We start from the raw sequence: 22,376 nt of genomic DNA on the forward strand, positions 1-22,376 counted from the left end.
TATGGTGTCGAAGCATATTGATTCGATGCATAAAATACTTCAAATATTGGGATTTCTTGTCTCCATCAATATTGAGACATAGTTCCATGCTACACGAATAAGCTACAAAAAACCTAGTAGTATTAAACTCAAATCCCCAAAAATAATTGAAGAAAATAGCACTTTTCACGGATGATTGGCAGTCACCTCCTTTATGAAGCCACGAATATGCATCGAAACCTACCCGCGTCGCAAATCAGAAACAGATAGGAAGGACATGACTTGGATAACAGAATGAAGTTCATAAATCGAGAAAAATGCAAGTTCACGCGTTTGCCAGAATATTTCTTGATGTGAACGGATTGAACATGTGGCTTCACAAATCTCAGAAGATTATTGATGCCCATTTCTTTATCTTTTTGCTAATTTCTTTGGTAAATAATTTTTAGGTCGGATGAGAGCCGAACAGAAAAAATAATTTATATAAAAAGATTACAAAAAACTCGCAAATTGGTCGATTTTTTAAGCTCTGATTTTCAGACTTAAGAGGAGAGGAAAGTTGAGTTATTGGCTGGTTAGTTCGGATCTTGAAAAACAACAGAAAAATTTCATTTTTTTTGGGTGATTTGGAGCTGAGAGATATCCAGCTTGGTAAGATGAAGAAAAGAGACGTTAATGAAGATGAAGGGAATTAATTGCATATGCGCTTTATGCGAGTAGGCGAGAGTATATGTGTCAAATTGTGTCACACAGGGATTTGACTTTAATTCAAGTCTTCTTGTAATAATATATCCCGCAAATTTCGCCTCTCCCATTTCCTGGGTCAGCCACTGCATATGGAGTTTCGAAAATAAGACAACGTGAATCATGGGTGACGTCACAAGCAGAAAAACCTCAGTACCCAGCAAAACTGATTAGATTCCACTGATCCTTCGTTACACAAGATAACTTGGATCAAATGTCGGTAAAAAATACACGTAATCTTAAACAAATTATTCATAATCAAAAAGCATGGATATCAAACCATGGAAATAGAATTCAAACATCCAGCATTTCAAGTTTTAATTTAATACCGCAACTTAAGGTCCACTGAAACAACAAAAAAAAATAATTGGCAGCTGCTCTAAAATTGCATTTCTAGTAGCGACCAATGCCCCAAACTCGAATAACACCGTCTGTGTAACCACTGAAAAGGGTGCTTCCATCAGCACTCCAGCTAAGGCAGGTGCAGTAATTGATCTACATCAAGCAATTCAAAGAGTCAGCTATGATACGACAAATGCTAACATAAATATAATCCAAGGCAAGTGTTCACAAGTTTCTCAAATTATTTCTTCGTTGTTACATTACTATGCAAAGGAACAAGAGTCGCAGCGACAACTATTATCCATTGCAACACCCAGACCAGAAGGAAATAACTCAAATCATGTTCAAACCATCGTGTATACACATGGCAAACAATCAGCCAAAAGAGAATTGAGCAGCTCTCGGTGGCATGTTATAACAACAAAATTTTACTAGGAACTAACATGACATTAAATATACGATAAACATCATTATATGCACAAAAGTTGAAGGGATCTCATAAAGCAAGTAAAGGCAACTACTTCTTATAGAAAACCATGTATTTAATTATCAATCTATGAATGACTACACATACTAACTCGGAATGGTCTCAATCCGGTAAAAATCTGCAGCGGAAAATTGGAATTGGGGGATTTAATTTAACATAAAATTTGCATTACATCAGCAAAGGAGAATAGTTCCAGTTAATTTCCAGAGGCGGCATAGTATCTACATGTTTGAAATGAATGAGGCATGATAATTACTGACATTGATAAAGTTAATAGAACTGAATAATTAGTGAGCACAGAGGTAGCAAAGCTGGGAATAGAGTTGAAAGGGGTAAAACTAATATATAAATTTTGGGTTACAAATATTTTAATAAAAAAATTTATGGAATACAAATGGCATCCTTAGCCTACATATTTCATATGAAAATCATACAAATGCCTAGTTACAACAGAGACACATTGATACAAGACACATACCACGGATTCAAATTTATTAGCCAGGCGCATCCCATGGTGATCAACAAGAAACAACAATAACAAAAGACTAGATCTACAACAAACAAATAAAAGTTCAAAGTTTACATGAGAGTTGAAACCATTGTAACACACAGTAAAAGGTCAAGAAGTTAGAGTGCAATTAAAGAGCCAGAACACCAAATTAAAAACAACATGCGTGAAAGAGTAAGGAAGAAACTACTTTATTAAGCAACTGCACCTTGTTTTTACATGCAACAGACTGAGTTGTTTCCTCAGCAGCCATCTCGCTCTCTTGCTTCAAATCAACCTTAAGATCTACCACAACGCTCTTGCTTTCCAAATCCCAAATTTTGATACTAGACTCTGTGGCAGCACACAGCCAATACCTATTTGGGCTGAAGCACAGAGCATGAATAACTGAACCAGCATCCAAAGAATAAAGCTTCTTTCCCTCAGCCAAATCCCAAAGTAAAATAATCCCATCTTTCCCACCACTAGCGCACAAACTCCCATCAGGAGACACTGCCACGGTGTTCACGTATCCTGAATGGCCAGTCAACGTAGACCTCAGCTTACAATTAGCCAAATTCCAAATCTTAACCGTCCGATCCCACGAGCCTGAAACAATCATTGGCTGCAGGGCATTTGGAGAAAACCTTGAAAAAAACAAAACAAATCAAAACATATGCTTGTCAACTGGCTATTTTGAAGTCTTCCAAATTTATAATTACGAGAATTGTGTCAGCTTCAATCATGGCTCGCCGAATGTTTGCAGAGAAGTTAGATTTACAAGTCTTGTTGTAACCTAACATTCAATTTGATCAATTATCTGATTGGTAATAACTACCTATGAAATGAAAAGCCTTCGGAAAACCCATAAAAAAATAGAACATACAACATTAATAAGAAAAACGAGATATCTAGATATACCTCACACAAGAAACCCAATCGGAATGAGCGTCCTGATCCTGAATCGTATACTTGCATTCGCCAAGCGTATTCCACAGCTTAATCGTCTTGTCCCTAGAGGCTGACATGATCTGCCTGTTATCGATCGAGAAAGCAACAGACAACACGTCTTTAGTGTGGCCCACAAAGCGGCGAGCTGTGCCGCCAGACTGTAGATCCCACAGACGGAGCTCACCATCCCAAGAACCAGAAAGAGCGAACTGGCCGTCGGATGACAGGACAACGTCCTGAACGAAGTGCCCGTGTCCAGTGAGGCGGCGGCGGGGAACTCCATAGTTTTTGTCCTCCTTGGTGAGGGACCAGAGAATGAGGGATTTGTCACGGGAGGAAGAGACGATCATGTCAGAGTTGTCAATGGGGGTGGCTATGGCGGTCACCCAGTCAGTGTGGGAGCGCATTGTGCCCCGAAGTATTAGTTGCTCTTGCGCCATGATTCTTGATTCGAGGGTTTCTGCGCAGCGGAGTGAGTGTGCAAGTTAGGGCTTCGGGGGGGCCAATTGAGGATTGTGGCGTATAAATAGGGGCTGGGGAATTAGGGTTTTTATTGACGGGAAATTGGCCTTCAGTCCCCAGCCGTCATTTTTTTTTGTGTTCAGTCCCTGGATACTTTTTTAGTACCACATTTTCACATGAAGTGTACCACATTTCTACATGAAGTGTACCACAATTTATATGACATAGTACCACAATTTTGTGGGTAGGGAGTGAACCCAAAGAAATGTTTTGATTGGGGATTTTTCACCAACTTCCCCTTTTATTGACGGGTCTTTTTTCTTTTCTTTTTACATTATATTTTTTAAACAACCGCACAAATCAATTAAGCGAAAAAAAATATTTGTCTTATAAATTATTATTTTTCCAAAAACTTATTATATCAAAAAAAAATTTCCCCCAAATTTCTCTGAATAATAATGTATGCTAAGTTTCCAGATTCATATTATCATATTTCACACGATAAAACATGGATTTCTCATACAACTTTAGGCAATAAATTATGGAAGTAAGATTTCGAATATTATTGGGGGAATTCAATACGTAAGTGGAGTACACAAATAAATTATTGAGAACGTAGAGGTCTATATGATTACATTTTTATAAATGAAATGTAAAATCCTCAAGTCTCTTTTACAAACAAATGAGAAAATTTAGATGAAAATTACAATAGAATAATGTATTCAATATAATTTTGATATTTGAGAGTATATAGTTTCTGATTTTTTCAGCTCAGTATTATTATGTTTCATAAAAAAGAAACATAGGATTTACATGAAGGATTGAGACAAGGCTCTAAAAATGAGGATTATCTGAGAGATTCATCCATCACATAGTGAAACAGAGAGAGATAAACATGTATTTAAATAGGCATTTCAACGAGATCCCTAAAGAACTCTCAGTTTATCGTATTTCCTCGTACTTTGATTATAAGAAAAAACTCAAGAAAATTGATTTGATTATGTCAAGTGTCATGAAATGTATGGAGGAAGTGTTGGAAAATTTTGATGCTTAATGAATGAAAATTAAGCAAATAAATCAATGTGTTTGATTGAAAAAATTCGAAAAGAAAAACGAAGCTTAATGAACGAATATTAAGTTCGATGATTCTGAATTAAACTCGAAACGAGTTCATCATATGTTGAAAGAAACTCAAACGAGTAGTCAGAACATGTAGGGGACCAAAAAAAAAAAATTTCGTGAACAGTGACTGGCGCGCGGCTGCGCACGGTTCTGCGCGCAGCCGCGCGCCCGAGCCTGCCGAGGGCAGCAGCAGGCGCGCGCGCCTGCCGAGCGCTGCCGAGAGCGCTCGTCGTGCTGTTTTCGTGTCCCTTCGATTTTTCTTGTATTTTTTCATTTCCTTGGCATTGTTTGATGATTGTGGTCAGTTACAATGGCCAAGGGACACCCTTATGAATTAAAGCTCATGTCTTTTCACATGAAAATCATTAAATACATGATTATTAAAAATCAAAACATACATACATCATTTTGCATATCTTCTTCTTCCTTTCTTCAAAAAGAGAGAGTTCCTTCATTTCCTTGTGAAAGAACTTGAATATTTGAGTGCTCATTATTCAAGAGTTGTAGTTGTATCTTGGGAGAAGATTGCCACAAAACTCAAGCACATTGTGAGGGCAAATTCTTCTTAAGGAGAAAGTGTTCAACACTTGCCTCTACAAAGCCATTTCTTTGTTTTCTTCTTGTTCTCCTCTCATATTTTGTATACCCCATCAAACAGGAAGTCATGAGTAGCATTACAAAAAAAGTGAGCAAAAATGTACAAAATTAGAGGGAATGACCAAGTTTGCTAAAAAAAGTTATTGGGCGGAATGGTGATGATGATAGACAAATATTTGGGGGGAAATTTCATCAAATAAAAAAAAAGTGGTAGGACAAATATAGATATTAATAGATAATTTGTGTCCACCATGCGAGCTAGAAAATTCAAGATTACGATGGGAGATCATTGGCTCAAGGCCAGTGAATCAACAATACATGGAAGATCGCTGAGTCCAGGGTCGGGGAAATCAAAACTTCCTAAGGAAATTTTTCGAAATATATGGGAGATCTACATTCAACAAAGGAATTTTTCAAGATATTAAGAATCCTTCTATCCAAGCGATCTGCATCACAAAGAATTCAAGAAACTAGGTAGGTCAGCTTGTATTCTCAAATTTTTTTTTTGGTAAATTAGGCTAGTGAGCCACTTTCATTTTGTGAAATCTTGTGTTGGCCAAATGATGGCTTTTTTAAGCCCAAATAAGAAATAACAAGATGAGATGATCATTATACGAATGAATCTTGTGAACCAACATGAAATCTAACATTGAATTGAGATTTCTCCCTACAAGAAATCATGTAACATTCGAGCAAGATTCCATGATTTCTTGTTTGAAGATTTATGGTTTCTCGCTCAACCTTGTTTTGTGAATCTGAAAAATTACATTTTGATGTATGTATTGTGTAAATCTGAAAAATATTACATATCAATAAAATGATATTATTTGAGTACATCCGACGTGATATTATTCAAAATTTAATTTTTAATAGTAAGATAGACGCATAATTAAAAAAACATATGATAGAAAGGATAAAGTAGCGTAAAAAGTCACTTATTTAATTTTCTTGAAGATGACATTTTCGATATTTAACTTGGATATTCTCAGATATTGATGCAAGTGACACTCACGAATTCCATCGCGTTGGCTCCCCAAAACCTTCTGTGCCGCACGGCGCCAGTGTTCCTATTTCGTGTGCAAGAGAGATAAGAAAGTTACAAATACCGGCCAGTACTTGGGGCCGGTGATAAAGCGAATTGATCAACACTAAAAGGAAAGGATTATGATAAAGAGTTTGATTGTGGTCGGTCTATATCGTCCTTAATTTATTTATCTGGTGTTTTGATCGTGGTAAACTTTTAAGGTCGTGCACCTAATATGTGAGTAAATGCAGTCTAATATTAGGCTATCTAGTTTAGTAGCTTAAATTTTGCGTGAATGGAGCAAAGCTGCATTTAACATTTCCTCTATTCCTTCTTTATGTCTTTGTTTGTATTTAGATCAAAGTTTAAATTGGAAGCTTATTGGTTTGTGACATCTGATGGTGTTACCTGTAGCAAAGATGAACATATTGAGGAGTTATTGGAACTGAACTCGTAACTTGTAGCCAATACCTGAGTAGGTGAAAATGCTTTGTTGAATTAAGCAGGATTGTTCTTCCTCTTTTTTCAATAACAAAATTTCCTTTTCACGGCCTTGGTTTTATCCTCGACTAACCCTGAATACTTTGTGCTTTATTACCCACAGTTTGTCCTTTGCAGTTTCTTTTCGTGATATGACTTCTTTAGACCAGTAGAATACTTTTGGACTTGGAGAATTTAGGACAACTTTATGCCCTGCGTGATTATATTGAACCAGTTAAATTTCTCGACATCAAGCGTAGCTGGGACTTTTTGCAAAGTTTATTTAGTAACGATCTTTGATTTGGAGAAGCAAGCTTGCTGTAGAAAACGCCTAAGGATAAATTTGTGGTTCTTATTCATCCTGATATTCAAATATGTATCTGAAAGTTATTTCATTTCTGTGTTCCAGGATGAAGCTGAGGTAATTGACAGAAATGACGAGCAGCAGTTTTTGGCCTGTGCTGATCACCTTTCTAATTATGGCCTTCGTGTCCTTGTATCAAACACAGAGGTAGCAGCATCTGAAGTCCTTAATTTTGACAAACAAATTCAAGCATTTGTATCTTGGTGATGGGCCTCTGTGCTTATTGTGTAATGTTCTCAGTGACGAAGTTGTGGAAATTCTTGAATATTTCCCCAATTAAACTCGACATTTTTGTTAAAAGATATAATTTTGATATATGTTTGATGGCTATATATCTATGTGAGAATTCTTTGAATTTTTTCATAAGTACAGCCATCTATTCAAATTTTATTTGATTTTCAATAAAATCAACTAGCGAAAGCACTATCATCGTGGATTTCATCGGAAAATACCGCTAATTTATCCAGTGTAGAATGTAACTTATATTCTCTTGGAGTAAATTATTTGGTAAACGATCTAATCAGATACGTGTGCCTTGAAAATGCACCGCTGATGTGGTTAATTTACTTTAGACAAGTGGAGACCTTACTTTGAAAGTTTTATCCAAACTAAGGCAACTCAACCTGACATTGATGGATGATCAGTGATCACCAGGCTCGGGTCCTTGATACACTCCAGTAGCTTCCTAGGGCTTTCCAACTTGATTAGTTGAGTTAAGGAGATTAAATTCATGAATTTACATTCTACTTTTCTTGCACTGTCAGTGGAAATTGTTTTTACTTGATCCTATTCCTTGTTTTGTTCCATAGAATTTGGCTCTTGTGCAACCGCCGTTGGTGCACCTTGTTTAAAACCTTGTGTAACTTCTTACTATCTTCAATTTTGCAGAACACAATTGAAGGATTTCTTCAATCCTTAGTCTTTTCATGAATTAATTATTCAAATACTCGACACTTTGTTGAGCAAGGGGAGCTCTCATCACCTCGTGATGCCTGATGATGCTGGAGCTTATAAACTTGCTGCATCCTCCAGCACCAGTGACTCCAATATTGCTCTTGCTACCAAATATGAATTACTACTCATGGCAGAGACGCGTGCGGTTGTGTCAAGGTATGGTTAGATGCTACCTATTCAAAACTTGTGACACCTCATTCGAACAAGTTATTCTTGAAACGCATAACCCTGTCTATTTTGTTATGATCTCTCTTTGTACAGTGCTGAATTTGAAAAATATTGTTGACATTTCGTTGCAAGCATTGCTGTTGGAAGATCTAATTTCTGAATTCGGAGGTAGTGATTTAGTTTCTGGGATGCCACTCCCCAAACTTCTCCCAAGAATTGCTCGGCTGAGTTAGCTGCTTCTTCAAGAATCAAATAGGAGTAAGTACATCCAAAATGTTCGAACCATACCAGAGGTAGAACTATTCTTCACCCTGTTGTACTCGAGTACGCCCACGTGATAGTGTAGAATCACTGTGACGATTGGCTGGGAATTATACGAAATGACACCAAGGGACCAGGGCAATACAAAAGTCCTTGTTTGGGGAATGATGCCAAAATTTATTAACTTCAGATCAACTTTTCGGGGAAAAAAACTGGAATTATTGTTTATTTTACACAAGTGAATATTCATGAATGATAAACAAGATATGGAAAACTGAGGCTCTAAAAATTGTTACAAAGAAAACGATCGGATCTGAGAGTAGACTAGAACCCTATGGAAACCTATCGTTGAAAATGAATTTAATTGTTCTTGGGAGCAACGATTTCTTTACAAATATTCTTTGTTTTTTAATGATATTTTAGAATTACCAATAATATACAGTCAGAGTCCTGTTACTGTATATGAGAGACTTCAATAATTACATTTTAGACAATTCATGCCAGCGAGACCATAATTCACCGAAATTATATATTATATTTAGCACAAAATTTTTATGAATTTCCTCCTTTTTTACAGTTTTATTATTATTAAAATAGTGCATCATTAGCCTAAAATAACTATTTTATTCATATGCTTAATAGATAAAAAAAATATATTAATTCTTTCATATTTTAATAAATTTATTGATTATCATTTAAGCTGCTTGAATTATTAATATAGATAAAAAAAATTTGAGTAAGTCTATGATATTCACAACAAAAAATAATACTCTTAACATAAAAAACAATAATTTTTCATAGATGACTCAAATAAGAGATATGTTTCACAAGTTTTTACAAAAAAAAATTATAATGACAAATAATGAGAATATAATTAAAATTGAGAAGCCAAAACTTATCGTTTTATTTTATTTTTAATTAAATAGATTTTAATGTATATGATATATATTTATTTTTGTTATAAAAGTCGTGAATATCAGATCTAAATAAATAATATTAGATAGATTTAACAGTATCCGATGGAAAAATAAGAAAACAAAAAAATCGAATTAGCACAAGTTACAAAATTAAAATAAAAAACGGAAAGCTTAAATGATTAAAATTATAATTTTTTTCATAATTAAAATTGTAGTATAAAGCATAAATTGATATAAATTAGTGAATCTTTATTTAAAAAGAACATGTATGAATACACATACAATATGAACTGAAATTAACGACATATATATCAACGAAGAATTTCCAGGGTACTGATAAATTAACAATATATTTCGGCCCCGTCCCATCCATTACAGCATGATTATTTCCAATGATAATCCCTGCAAAGATAAGAACAAAACCCCAAGAGTGAAACAATAAAAATATATATAAATACTAAGTAAATAATATACCTCCAAAATGGGTTATTAAATAAAGATCGTTTACCAGCGTCGATGACTTCCCCCAGAAACCAAAAATGGCAAATTAAATCTAGAGGTAGATTCACAGATTTAAAGGAATTTCCATGCAGAGAATACAGTTGGAGGTAGAAGTGCGCAATAAAAATGAATCTTTTTGTTGATATATGGAAAACATACGACTTACCCAATAAATTTAAATTATTTATCAACAGAAAAAACACAATCTTAACAATGAATATGTCGAGATCACGGGTAATAATAGATGAATCTGTTATTCAAGAAAGTAAGTTCAAAACATGACAGAAAATTAAGGGTTGACTAAATTAATTATAAGGCAAAAGTGTAGAGCTCCCTTCAATCCAAAGAAGGTCTAAGTACTGGGTTAATTCAAGCTCCTGATCTATGCAAACCACAAATCCATCCAATTAAAATCTAGGCATGGATAGGGCTGAGGGATCCATAGATCAGCAGCTTAATCTTCCCACTAATATCCTCTTTTGGACTTCAAGGAGCTCCACGCTTTCACTCTAGTAATAATCTTCCAAGAAAACTGGACATGGAATCTTGGAAACAGGTGGGGTAAAAAAACTCCTGTTACTGAAGATTTTCAGGAAATATGGAACACAAGACGACCGATATACTGAAGAAAAAAGATTTAAAAAATCAAGGGACGGAACTAAAATTAATCGCAGTCATGAACAAGAAATCAACAAGCTGATTTCCAGATCTAGGTGATGGATATGGAAGCAAGAGATAGTAGCTTATGTGACTTGAGATATACAAAAGCTATTGGCTTCTGCAGATGAAAGAAATCCTACCAACAACAATTGCCCCCGTAACAATTTATAGACAGCTTAGCTACCCTTGTGGGTAACCCTAGGAGAAGATTGATAAATATTTATTTTGATTTTTTTAAAAAAATATATAATAAGGAATAATTTTAGTAATAAATCTTTGAAAATAATATTGAGTCAAACACTATCTATTTATATATTGTAAGAAATTATTCGTAAAATGATACTTTTTTAAAACTTTATTCTTAGTAAAAAAGAATAAATTTATGTATGGTGAAATACATGGAATTTCTATTTTTTGAAATTTTTGAATCATTAAAAAAAGGGATTGTTAAAAACGAAGCAACGATGATTTTGGAATTAATAATAGGAAAAAAATATTATCGTATCGATAAGTATATTTGAATTTTACTTGCTATTCAATATGAGTTTTTTATCAGACGACGGAGCTCGCAGCCGTTATCATATTTTGATGTACACTTAGTAAATCTTCGGACAAACGCAATATTATGCAAATCACGTTAGTTAAAGAAATCAGATTGGACAAATTTTATACCACATATTCGTCTGGAAAATGTTAAGAAGAGGATAGAACTCTCGAGCATTTATTAGCTTCCACTTATTCCATTATTTAGAATACACTCTCATCATTACAATATTTTTTAGTTTTAAACTTTAATTTGATCGACAATGTCAATATTCTACTGCGCTTGGTGCATCCAAGACTTCGAATAAATTATTTTCAAATTTTTTTTTAAAATTATTTTAAAGAAGACTTCCAGTGCTGGATCTGGTTTTCAAGTTCACACAGAGCCAACTTGCCCAGCCGTTTCTTTTCTTTTCATTGCGAGATATCTATCACTAACCATATCCAACACATACGGGTCGGACATTATCCCAAGTGTTCATCCAATAATGCAGTATAAGTTATTTCTGTGTTATCTCACAGTGACAAATCTATTGAATAGAATTAGATAATTTTTAGGGCGGAAGCGAGAGTCGGTGAGCTGTGTTAAAAATCGGATATATATATATTACATAAAATACAATCAACGTCTCGAAAAATAAATAAAATAGGTACAAATAATCTTATCAGGAGACGAGAATGGGTGGTGTTTGATTAGATTCCCTTTTGCTAGAAAGTCACATGCGTCTGTCATAACAAAAAAAATATAACCATGATGGCCCCAAGAAAAGGAAAAATTGCCTCTGGATTTACTTTGACTGCAGAGAATGAATAGTTGTGAATAATGAACACTGTACATTGTACTGTCTTTGAATGACCTCTCCAACTGTATTTGCTGCACTTGAATTCACTTTATGGGTAATAATAATACAGTTTGTCATCTGCTCGGCAAACCATGATCACCACATTTTTATGAACGGAAATTTGTAAATTTTTTTTTTTTATCTTCTATTTTATGATTTTGATAGTCTGTATAGTCTAATTTCAATAGTTAGCTAGCTATATATTAATGTAATGTTTACTGGTTAGTACTTACAAAGTTACAATCAATAAATAATAAATTAATTTATATAATCCAATCTGATTTTAACATAATTTCTTATTAATTTGTTCACCTCCATTAATGTTTTGGAAAGACAAACTAAAGTTTAGGAATTTCAAAAAAAAAAAAATTGTATTTTTCATTTTTCAGATAACTAGCAAAATAAACGAATGAATTGATAAAATTATTCATGGGTCGATAATCGGGTTTTTTTAATAAAAAGTCCAATTTGGAAACTAGGCCCAAACACTGCAATTGGCTAAACAATGTCAGTCTCAATTGTTCAGGTTTTATTGGATCAAAAGTTTTGGGCTGGGCAGCAGTTGTATTTAGGGTTGCGTATTTATTTAAGTTAAACACACTATAATATAATAAATATTAAAAATAATACAAAACTATACTATTTAAATGATTATTTATTTTAATTAATTATGATTAATTTTTTAAAAGAGCACATTATTACTTGGTTATAATTTATAAATAATCTGGCTCCTCTGGCCGTCTGAGGTGTCTGCGAGAAAATGAAGAGCTCAACTGTCCTAAACAATCTCCACTAGAATCATGGGTTTACGGAATTGTGGTATTCAGGTCAAATTTCCAAGACCCATCAAGATTTTGGTATAATTGGAGCTGGAGCGTCAACTGAAACGAGAGATTCAGAGGAAAAATGGCAGAAGTGGAGCAGTTACTGAGCAAGAAAGTAGCCGATCGTTACCTGAAGCGGGAGGTCCTTGGTGAAGGTACATACGGTGTCGTTTTCAAGGCCATCGATACCAAGGTATGGAATCTATTCTCTTATGTGCTATCCTTTTTTCCTCTTTTAAAGTTATGTGTATGGCTCTAGGGTTTTAGTTATGTTTTGGGTAGTTTTGGAGTACCTTGTTTTGAATGCTCAATCGTGATGTTTTGGTCTGGAAAAATAATTTCGATTCTTTACTTCGAACGTACTTTCTACTGATATTGGACAGATCAGCTCAAATGAGACGCAGCAAATTGATTCAAGTTTTGCTTTGTGCAGACTGGACAGACAGTTGCTATTAAGAAGATTCGGCTGGGGAAGCAGAAAGAGGGGGTGAATTTCACTGCATTAAGAGAAATTAAATTGCTCAAGGAGCTCAAGGATGAAAATGTGATCGAGTTAATTGATACCTTCCCACACAAGGGGAACTTGCACCTTGTGTTTGAGTTCATGGAGACAGATTTAGAAGCCGTTATCCGGGATAGAAATATAGTTCTTTCCCCAGCTGATATAAAGTCATACATTCAGATGACCTTGAAGGGACTTACATTTTGCCATAGGAAATGGGTCCTGCATAGGTGCATTGTTGTTCCATGCATTTATTTTCGAATCTTCAACTTGCTCATAATCTTTTTGAGTTTCTTCTATTAATTTGAGCAGGGATATGAAACCAAACAATTTGCTAATAGGATCCCGTGGGCAGCTTAAACTTGCTGATTTTGGTCTAGCTCGTGTATTTGGGAGCCCTGATCGAAGGTTCACTCATCAGGTATACCCATGTCCGACTACTCCATAGTCCATTCTCAGACAGGAAGTTGAAGTCCATCACATTTTAGATTAACTGAAAATGACATGTGCAGAAATCCATGTATTCAAGTCTGTTCATTGAACTGGTACTTTTTTTTTGAAATATTATTGTTTGTTGGCATAAAGTGGCTAATTCGGGCGTTGAGTGAAAGTTTACAGCTTTGTGTTTAATGCAGAATGCAGTTATGTCGGTCTCCAAAAAAAAAGAATAAAAAGAATGCAGTTAATTCTGAGTTTCATGCAGATTACTGGTCTTTGGGGTGTTTCTGATGAAACTCTATTTTCAGCAACTCAATACGTTTATCTTGTGACTGTTAGTGTTAATTATGCAATGATTAAGCTAATAGCTAAATTATTACCTTAAGCTTGATGTGGAACTTATTGCCCAAATTCATAAATAATTGATTTGAATTTCTGGAATCTGTAGTCCTTGCATGTTTTTTAAATCAACCACTTACTAGACCTTTTAAATTCTGTGCACTCATAGGTTTTTGCTAGATGGTACAGAGCTCCTGAGCTGTTGTTTGGTTCTAAGCAATACGGTCCAGGGGTAGATGTATGGGCGGCAGCTTGTATTTTTGCTGAACTGCTATTACGTCGACCATTTCTGCAGGTGACTCTTGCTACCCTTGTGGTTATTATCAACTAAACTCTCGACCACTGTTGCTGCTATATTTTTTTTTTGGTGACTACTGTTATGAGTGTATTTTGAGTGTTGTTGATGTTGATTGCCCTTGTTATGTGACGCTTTTGTTAAATATCACACATCAGCTGGATAAGGTATTGGAAGTTTTATATTACGGACTTGGATAATCCTCCCCTGTTGAGCTAGTTTTTGCGGTGCAGCTAGGCATACGTCCATTATCTTAAAACAGTATCATAGCCCAAACTCACCATTATGTGTTGGACTGCCCTAATTGGTCACCCGCTAATATCTTGTATATTTCACGCTCAAGATGTTCATTCCTGGCGTGAGGGGGTGTGCTGGTTGTCTCAAATCGGCTGGATTAAGTTCTTATGACTTGTATATGTGGACTTGGACAATCATCCTCTTGAGCTAGTTTTTGGGGTGGAGTTAGACCCCAGTCTATGATCACTATCTTAACATAATATTTAAGCTCAGGTCCACTAGCATGTGTTGGAATGCCCTAATGGGCCATTCGCTAATATCTTGTATATTTCATGCTCCAGATGTTCACTTGTTGGACGTGAGGGGCATGTTATTTATCCCAAATCGGCTGAATTATGTTCTTGATAATTGTATATATAGACTTGCACAATCTTTTTTGAACTAGCTTTTAGGGTGTAATTATGTCCAAGTCCATTATCTTAACAAACAAAACTTTGATATATAAGAATTTACAAATGAGGTATATNATGCTTATATCTTGTGGGCAGTTAATCATAATGGTGCAAAACTTTGTCATCAATGGAGATCTTTTGAGAAGTGATGTTGCAATTTTGCATTGTGACTGCATGATCTCTGATGCAACTCACCCGCGCCTGATATTACCTACTGTTAACAAAAGCTGTTCACCTCCTTTATTCTTTTATGTTAACTGCGATTTGTTTGCTGGGAAACATTCTCGTGCTCATAGTTTGCAGATGTGATTTGTTTGCTGGGAAACATTCTCATGCTCATAGTTTGCAGATATGCTGTTTATTTTGGATATTTTACTTGTTTTAGTGGTTAAATTTTGGGTCTAAATGAGTTGATGTAGGGAAATAGTGATATTGATCAACTGGGAAAGATCTTTGCCGCTTTTGGGACACCAAAGCCATCTCAATGGCAAGATATGGTATATCTTCCTGATTACGTGGAATATCAATATGTTCCTGGCCAACCACTGCGTACATTATTTCCCATGGCTAGTGACGATGCCTTGGACCTTTTATCTAAGATGTTTACGTATGATCCAAAATCAAGAATTTCAGCACAACATGCCCTGGAGCATCGGTATGTAAATTAATGTTTTTTATGGTTACATTGCCACCGCGGGATTGATTTTCTATTATATAGGTATTTTTCTTCCATTCCTCCACCTACGGAACCTGCTTTGCTCCCGAGGCCTCCACCAAAGAGGGAGTCGTTCAATGCTAAGGTTTCAGACTTCAATGCCCAGGAGGGTCCAACTGTATTGTCTCCTCCAAGAAAGGTTAGAAGAGTGATGCCTCATCGTGAGGGATTTGATCTAAATGCTCACCACATGGATAAAATGGATGTTCGTGGCAATGAGTTAAGACCAACAACTGGAGAGAGAAGCGGACAGGCTCCAACATCGCTAGATTTCTCAGTTTTTGGAATGAGGCCACCTAATAGACCAACTATTAACAGGTATATATTGTCCTGTTGGCATTCAGTAAACTTGGATTTCTGAATATGCCAGCTAACACTTGCGAACAGTTGGCCTTACTTTTTCTGTTGCATAAACTAGCATGGTAGAATTGCATCAGCTAATTCTCATTCTTCTGGTGCTTCTTAAGGAGAATTGGAGAAATATACTTGAATAGGGAAAAATCTTCCCATTGACACCCCTTTGTGTTTATTATTTATTTGGAGGGAGATTATTGGAATTATCTGACTCGCGCAGTTAGAGTATGCTGTTTGGTTTTGTATGCAACGAGATGGTGGCGAGGGCATAAATTGTATCAGGCTAAAATGTCAGCGAGAAATACTGTGTCAATATCTTGGTTTTTTTAAACAGGGGTGTCTTGGAGCATGATGTAACCCTCTATAAAGAAATTACAAATTTTGATTGGGAATGAATTCTTCTTAAATTTACGGTTGACCAGTGGCTTTCCTACTTTCTATGGTTGATTAAAGGGCTCTTATATCCTTCAACTCAGAGAAAGATAACTTTCTATGAAAAAACTCCAGTTGTCAACTTTTTGTATGTTAGATTTTTTTTTCCCCTTTTCTTTTTGTATGTTAGTTGATAACAATTTTACATTTTGTTTTTTTTTTTTAATTTCAACAATTCAAATAGCACGTTAGTCCCTCGATAATTTGTCAAATTTCACTTTAGTCCTTCGATAATTATAAAAAAAACTGTATAGCAGAGTAACTAGTTTTAATTATGGTTCCATACCAGTCTCCCTTGGTCTCAATTTTCTATGTTCTGAACCCCTTTGCCCTTTGGGTCTTATTTCAGTTCTGACAGATCACATCTGAAGAGGAAACTTGATCTTGAATTTCAAATACCTGAAGAAGACTAATTTGTGGACAACTATCTGGCTTTTTAAGTTTTTGTGTACAAATGAATCCTGTCTACTACCAGAGGTTTGTGATGGCTTTCTCACATAATCCTTCTTTTAGCGTCATTTTGTATTTTAATTCTCTATTTTCATTGTTAAATTGTTCGTTCTTCTTTGTTTATTACCAGTATATCAGAGCAACAAAACTTGTGTTGTGAAGAATGAAGTCGCAATTTGATTCAGAATGAATACAATTGAATATAGCGCCTCTCATGAACTCAGAATCTGTACATTAGAGCAGGAAGAGCTATAATTTCTTTTACAATGTTATTTGATAATTTTTACATGATTTGAAACTTGAATTTTGGTATTCAATTAAAAGGTTATGTACACCTGTGTTTGAGATCTAAAAGGAGATCTAATATTGTTTGCGGAAACATTTTCCTTCATTGTTTTTTAAGATAAAGCTTCCTATGCTTAGATGAGGGGACTTTTTTCTCTGAAATGTGCATCAAGATTTGACTTTGTATCCATTTATTTTCAAGAATGTTATGTTAACTGCCCTTTTCACATATACTGGATTGATATTTTTATCTGAAATAAGTTTTATTATATGGATTGTGAGGTGGCAGTTTTTTTTTTTTTTTACCACGTGGCTGTTTTGGTGGTGATTATTATCATGTGATTTTACTAGTTTAAAATTTTAAACTATGTCTTGCGATTATCAATTCATGGGTGAATGACTAGTTTACTTTTATTCTCGAGGGCTTCATGGTTGAATTGATGGCATTAGTGACTCGTCATTTAATTATATGTATGATTATAATAAAACACAACTTTCGTAACCATTTTGCGCCTCTCCTATTTTTATTTTTTTTAAAAAAAACAATTTTGTGTACTATTCTTTAAACGCAACTTCTCTGTCTATTTGAGTTTATATGTCTTTAAAAAAACAATTTTGTGTACTATTCTTTAAACGCAACTTCTGTCTATTTGAGTTTATGTGTCTCCATCCAAACAAAAATTTCTAGTTTTCCTTCTTGCCATGTATCAATCTATGAGCCTCGCTTATATGGTAAAAACTTATGTGAGACGGTCTCACAGATCGTACTTTGTGAGACGGATCTCTTGTTTGGGTCATCCATGAAAAAATATTATTTTTTATGTTAAGAGTATTACTTTTTATTGTGAATATCGGTAGGATTGACTCGTCTCACAGATAAAGATTCGTGAGACCGTCTCATAAGAGACCTACTCCACTTATAATTCGATTTTGTTTGGAAACAAAAAAATATTTTTTGTCGTGTTTTATTTATTGTGTTCAAATCCCGTGGCACACAAGTGTTATGGTTAAAAATCAAGAAATTTTCAGTAGCTTTTATCCATACATGTGCTTATTTTATTTTATTCTAATCCAAGATCTAACTTTTGGGAAATTAATTGCTCAATCATAGAAATTACAGGAGAACGTATTTGTCCTAAATTACAACTCATACTACAATTTATATCGTACAAGTGCTATTTAATTTATAATAATTTACGTGCATATACTGCATTTTGCATGGATTCGGGTAAGGATATAACACCGAAGCCCCACGTCGAACGCACCAAAATTACCTTGTCTACTGCACTGGAGGATTTTCTGGGCCACATCTTGCCATGAAGGAGCGAGCTGTGGGAGAAACTAATGTTCGTTTTACATGAAAATAATCAAACTTTTGACCCAAATTTTGTTGATTTGAACATTCAACTCCATTCTGAATTCCATTCAGCAAGTCACAAATCATATCTTCATGTCAACACGTCCACTGGAACCGTGGAGTCGAAGACTCTCTCTTCGGCCTTCTTTGCCTAAACAAGACAGTAATTCCTAGATCAATATTAATTTTATGATCGGTATCAAGAAAAATGGATAGCTGTAGAGGATAAAGGACTTGAATTGAATAACATTAAGGCAAGATGAGATGTTTACTTCGAGTTCCCAATTCGTGCGCGATACAATAACAAGAAGAGACACAACTTGCACCAGTAAAGCGCATAGAATCCCCAACCATAGACCCTACAAGTTGTTGAAACATATTTTCACATCGTCTGCAAAGAAATAAATGTGGAAAAAAAAGTGAGATATCAATGAATTTTTTACCTTTCCTCCTATGTGTGAAACAAATGCCAACAATATAGCCAATGGAACTCCCAGAAGATAGTATGATCCAAGATTAACATAAGCCCCAATCTTTTGCAAACCGCATCCTCGAACCGATCCTATGCATACAAATTAACAATATAAATATTTACTTGTGCATGGTATGTCAAAAGCTATAATTGATATTAATAGTGCATCTCAAGTAATTTCGCGCTAAAAAGATCAAACAAGTGATATGTTAGTAATCACACGCTTGATCATTTACACTAAGAACTCTTTGGAAATCTGTGGACAGAGTTTGACGCCAACTCTGGGTCAGTGTAATGAAAACTATGGTTAGCAATAATACTGATGCAAATCAAATATTTCAAATTTTGCAACCAACAAACAATAATTTTTTTGATCAATATGTCGACAATAAGAGAAATTGATGTTTATGTAACGTATATGATCATCATCATCATTATTTGGATAACGTAATAAGTGGTGCCACAGAAAAAGTTAAAGAAAATCATTCATCTGCGAGATAAGTTTAAGATCTTGGTCTATTTAGAAGCGTAGATACCTGAAAGAACACACTGAACCCCATCCATGAAGTTGGATGCTGCAAGAATTGGCATCATAATTCCAACGTATCTTGCAACTTCTGTTTCGTTGCTGTAAGCATATCCCCACACATTTCGTATCAATATCAAAATCAAGCCTATTAAAATGCCCTCGCCGATAGCCATCACTAGGACTACGCCAACTGCTAACCGTGCAGCACGTGGATGCCCAGCCCCAAGTTCATTCGAGACTCGTGTGCTACATTGTAAAATACAGCAGTTATCATGAGGTGCAACCCACTATCATAATATCAGACCACGATGATTTATCTAAATCTTGTGGTTATTTACTATGTTGTGTAGAATGTCTAACTAGAGGAGGAGATCAAGGGGGCACAAGTAAGGGCAGTTGTCACTTAAGATGAAAAAGTGATTCAAAATTTAAGCATTCATAATTTATAAGCTTCTTCCTTTTCCATCTATTTATGGTTAATATTATTGGAGAAGAAGATTTGTTTCATGACTGACCTGACTGCACAACTGAGTCCGAAAGGGATCATCCAAACTGTTGCAGCTGTGTTAAGGCTGGAATAAAAAATGTTGATTCAGTTAGCGTTACCAGTGTAATTATCAAGACAGAATAAATCAAAGATTTATTTAGAAAAGATGAGAGGGGTAAAAGGGTCAAACCAGATTGAAAGCACCGAGGTTTCTAACTCAGGATTTGGAAGTAGACCAGAAAGTAGAACCATCATTTCAAAAGACCATGCTTCCAAGCTGTTAAAATTGCAGAATAAATCTTCATCTATACGAAGTATTCTGTTTGACATTAATTCTAATGCTGTCTGTGTACACTTCATAACAAGAAACAGATAATTAACATCCATCACTTTATTTTCACATAATTACTTTTAAGGGTTAAAGTAGAGCCGTATGAGATTAAAAACAAACAATAAAAAAGACGCACGAAAATAATAAGAAGAATGTTGGAAGGCAACAATCTCGGGCAATCCTATGTGCCAGCTATCCAAATATGAGGCCTAGGCCATTATTGTACATATTTGAGTTATATTGTTATTAAGCCAGATACTTAACTTGGAGAGAAGAAGGCACTTACCAAACCATGATTGCTGAAGGAATGGCAAGTCTGATAAAAGTAAGGACATTATGTATGGCTTCTTTTGAAAATCCCGTCCAAGTTTTAGCACATGAAGAAGAAAACTTGATGTAAAGCGACAACAACAAAATATTCATCCAGTAAGACACTGAATTTGCCACCGCAGCTCCTCGGACACCAAGCCCAGACTTATAAACAAGAGCCCAACACAAAGGGATATGCAAAGCAGTGGTGATTCCCGAGCTTATCATCATGGGGAATACGATGTTTTGCGTTTGAAGGAATCTGACTTGGCATTGAAGAAGACCAAACCCGAAGATGCTGGGAATCATGAAACGAGCATAACTTCCAGCCTCTTTTGATATATTAGGATCTTGGCCTAAAGCTGTTAAAATTGAAGTTGTGTTTGCCCATATGATAGCGAGAGGTATGCAAACTAGTAGAAGAACAAACATGGCTCTTTGCATGTGGATGCCGAGCATATGATACTGCTTTGCTCCATAAGATTGGCCGCAAAGCGTGTCTAATGCACTAGCCATGCCCATCTACTTGGTCGCCAAAAAGGGTCAAGAATAATAAGGGATTAAGGAATTAAGATCAGTAAACATTATAGATTTCGATCCTTTTTTTCCATTTAAGAAACAAAATTATTTGTTTAAGATTTTGTTTGTTTTTCATTTGAACAAAATGGAAATAATAGGTGTCAATTGTATTTATCAGAGACAAACCAGTGGATAGTTCAACGCTCACAATCGAAGATAATCTTGACTATACATACAAATCTTCTTCATATACCAAATGCTAACTAATGAACACATCATTTTCAGAATTATAATCAACCCCCGATGAATAAGCCAGTGATACGTATACTTCCGTCTGTTATCGCAGATGCCAAAGATAGATACGACTCTAAGGGGGATTTTCTAGTTCCTCACGCCGCCACTATTCAAGGATTTTGCTTAAATACCCATGCTAATATCAATGTATAAAGCCAAAACATGCTACATATTTCTCTTTCTTTCATCCGACACAGTCTCTAGGCTACTGTACGAAGCTAAACATGTCTAAATCAAAATTTCATGTTATCTGTAATTAATTTTGGGTTCACCAGAGCCCAGTAAATGAATATTTTCAAGTTCATGACCAACCCCTCCCGCTTCTCATCTTGCTTAATTAGATTATTCTTGGGGCCCTTCCTCTGCAAATGACGAAGAGCTTTTTTTAAAGAGCTTACCAACAAGGTGAAACCGGTGACGGAGGAAAAAGAAGTGGCCATTGAAGCACCGGAAAGAGATAAAACCCCCAAGTGACCCACAAACATCAAAGAGATCAGCTGCAAACAAAACTGCAACAAACTGACCAAAACTAGAGGACCCGCCAGCCACAGCTGCTTCCTCACTTCGTTCGCACAACCATTTTCTTCATCTGGGATTTTCTCAATCAGAGCTGTACTTTCATAATCTGTACTCTCCATTTGCTACGATGATTGACTCGAAATCGATCAAGATAAAGTAAAGAACGTAATTGCTCAAGATTGCATTAGCATGTAATGATCATCCCGAAGAATTAGCAATTTTGCATGTATGTGAAAATGCGTTGGGTTGAATCCTTGCCGCATTGAGGCTTGGTCCTTGGATGGGAAGGAGCAATCCAATTAATAGAAATCTGAACAGCAAAAAGTTGATTTTGCTTTCGCATCAATCCGT

The 22,376-nt window shown here is 35.4% G+C and overlaps 3 protein-coding genes and 1 long non-coding RNA gene across 10 annotated transcripts; 2 read left to right on the forward strand and 2 right to left on the reverse strand.

Annotated features, from left to right (window-relative positions):
• Positions 1 to 585: 585 nt before the first annotated feature.
• Positions 586 to 3,506, reverse strand: LOC140978371 (small ribosomal subunit protein RACK1). Of its 2 annotated transcripts, XR_012175564.1 has the most exons (4): positions 2,961 to 3,506; positions 2,269 to 2,686; positions 1,053 to 1,218; positions 586 to 909 (listed from the first exon to the last, which is right to left on the reverse strand). XR_012175564.1 is itself a non-coding variant. In XM_073443337.1 (3 exons), exons 1-3 carry the CDS (start codon positions 3,428 to 3,430, stop codon positions 1,117 to 1,119), a joined length of 990 nt encoding a protein of 329 aa, XP_073299438.1. In that variant the 5' UTR covers positions 3,431 to 3,505; the 3' UTR covers positions 958 to 1,116. The 2 variants fall into 2 exon arrangements, 1 of the variants encoding a protein (XP_073299438.1); XM_073443337.1 differs by lacking the exon at positions 586 to 909 and having other exon boundaries at positions 958 to 1,218; positions 2,961 to 3,505.
• A 1,945-nt stretch (positions 3,507 to 5,451) lies between these two features.
• Positions 5,452 to 8,827, forward strand: LOC140978888 (uncharacterized). Of its 6 annotated transcripts, XR_012175657.1 has the most exons (4): positions 5,452 to 5,645; positions 6,161 to 6,356; positions 7,085 to 7,186; positions 7,928 to 8,827. It is a non-coding gene; the product is annotated as an uncharacterized lncRNA (long non-coding RNA). The 6 variants fall into 6 exon arrangements; XR_012175656.1 differs by having other exon boundaries at positions 7,085 to 8,827; XR_012175653.1 differs by lacking the exon at positions 6,161 to 6,356 and having other exon boundaries at positions 6,553 to 7,186.
• Positions 8,828 to 12,592: 3,765 nt separating this feature from the next.
• Positions 12,593 to 17,479, forward strand: LOC140978372 (cyclin-dependent kinase D-3-like). The gene is made up of 8 exons (XM_073443338.1): positions 12,593 to 12,902; positions 13,143 to 13,441; positions 13,524 to 13,632; positions 14,158 to 14,283; positions 15,392 to 15,627; positions 15,691 to 16,005; positions 16,823 to 16,950; positions 17,054 to 17,479. The coding sequence occupies exons 1-7, from the start codon at positions 12,792 to 12,794 to the stop codon at positions 16,884 to 16,886; spliced, it is 1,260 nt and encodes a 419-aa protein (XP_073299439.1). The 5' UTR covers positions 12,593 to 12,791; the 3' UTR covers positions 16,887 to 16,950; positions 17,054 to 17,479.
• Positions 17,480 to 18,575: 1,096 nt separating this feature from the next.
• Positions 18,576 to 22,307, reverse strand: LOC140978618 (protein DETOXIFICATION 16-like). Its single transcript, XM_073443802.1, has 8 exons — positions 21,905 to 22,307; positions 20,671 to 21,215; positions 20,244 to 20,330; positions 20,082 to 20,138; positions 19,574 to 19,812; positions 19,009 to 19,127; positions 18,838 to 18,924; positions 18,576 to 18,716 (listed from the first exon to the last, which is right to left on the reverse strand). The coding sequence occupies exons 1-8, from the start codon at positions 22,142 to 22,144 to the stop codon at positions 18,657 to 18,659; spliced, it is 1,434 nt and encodes a 477-aa protein (XP_073299903.1). The 5' UTR covers positions 22,145 to 22,307; the 3' UTR covers positions 18,576 to 18,656.
• Between the last annotated feature and the right edge of the window lie 69 nt (positions 22,308 to 22,376).

This window comes from Primulina huaijiensis, chromosome 6 (genome assembly GCF_012295235.1).
Source record: "Primulina huaijiensis isolate GDHJ02 chromosome 6, ASM1229523v2, whole genome shotgun sequence".
NCBI classification, from domain to species: Eukaryota; Viridiplantae; Streptophyta; class Magnoliopsida; order Lamiales; family Gesneriaceae; genus Primulina; species Primulina huaijiensis.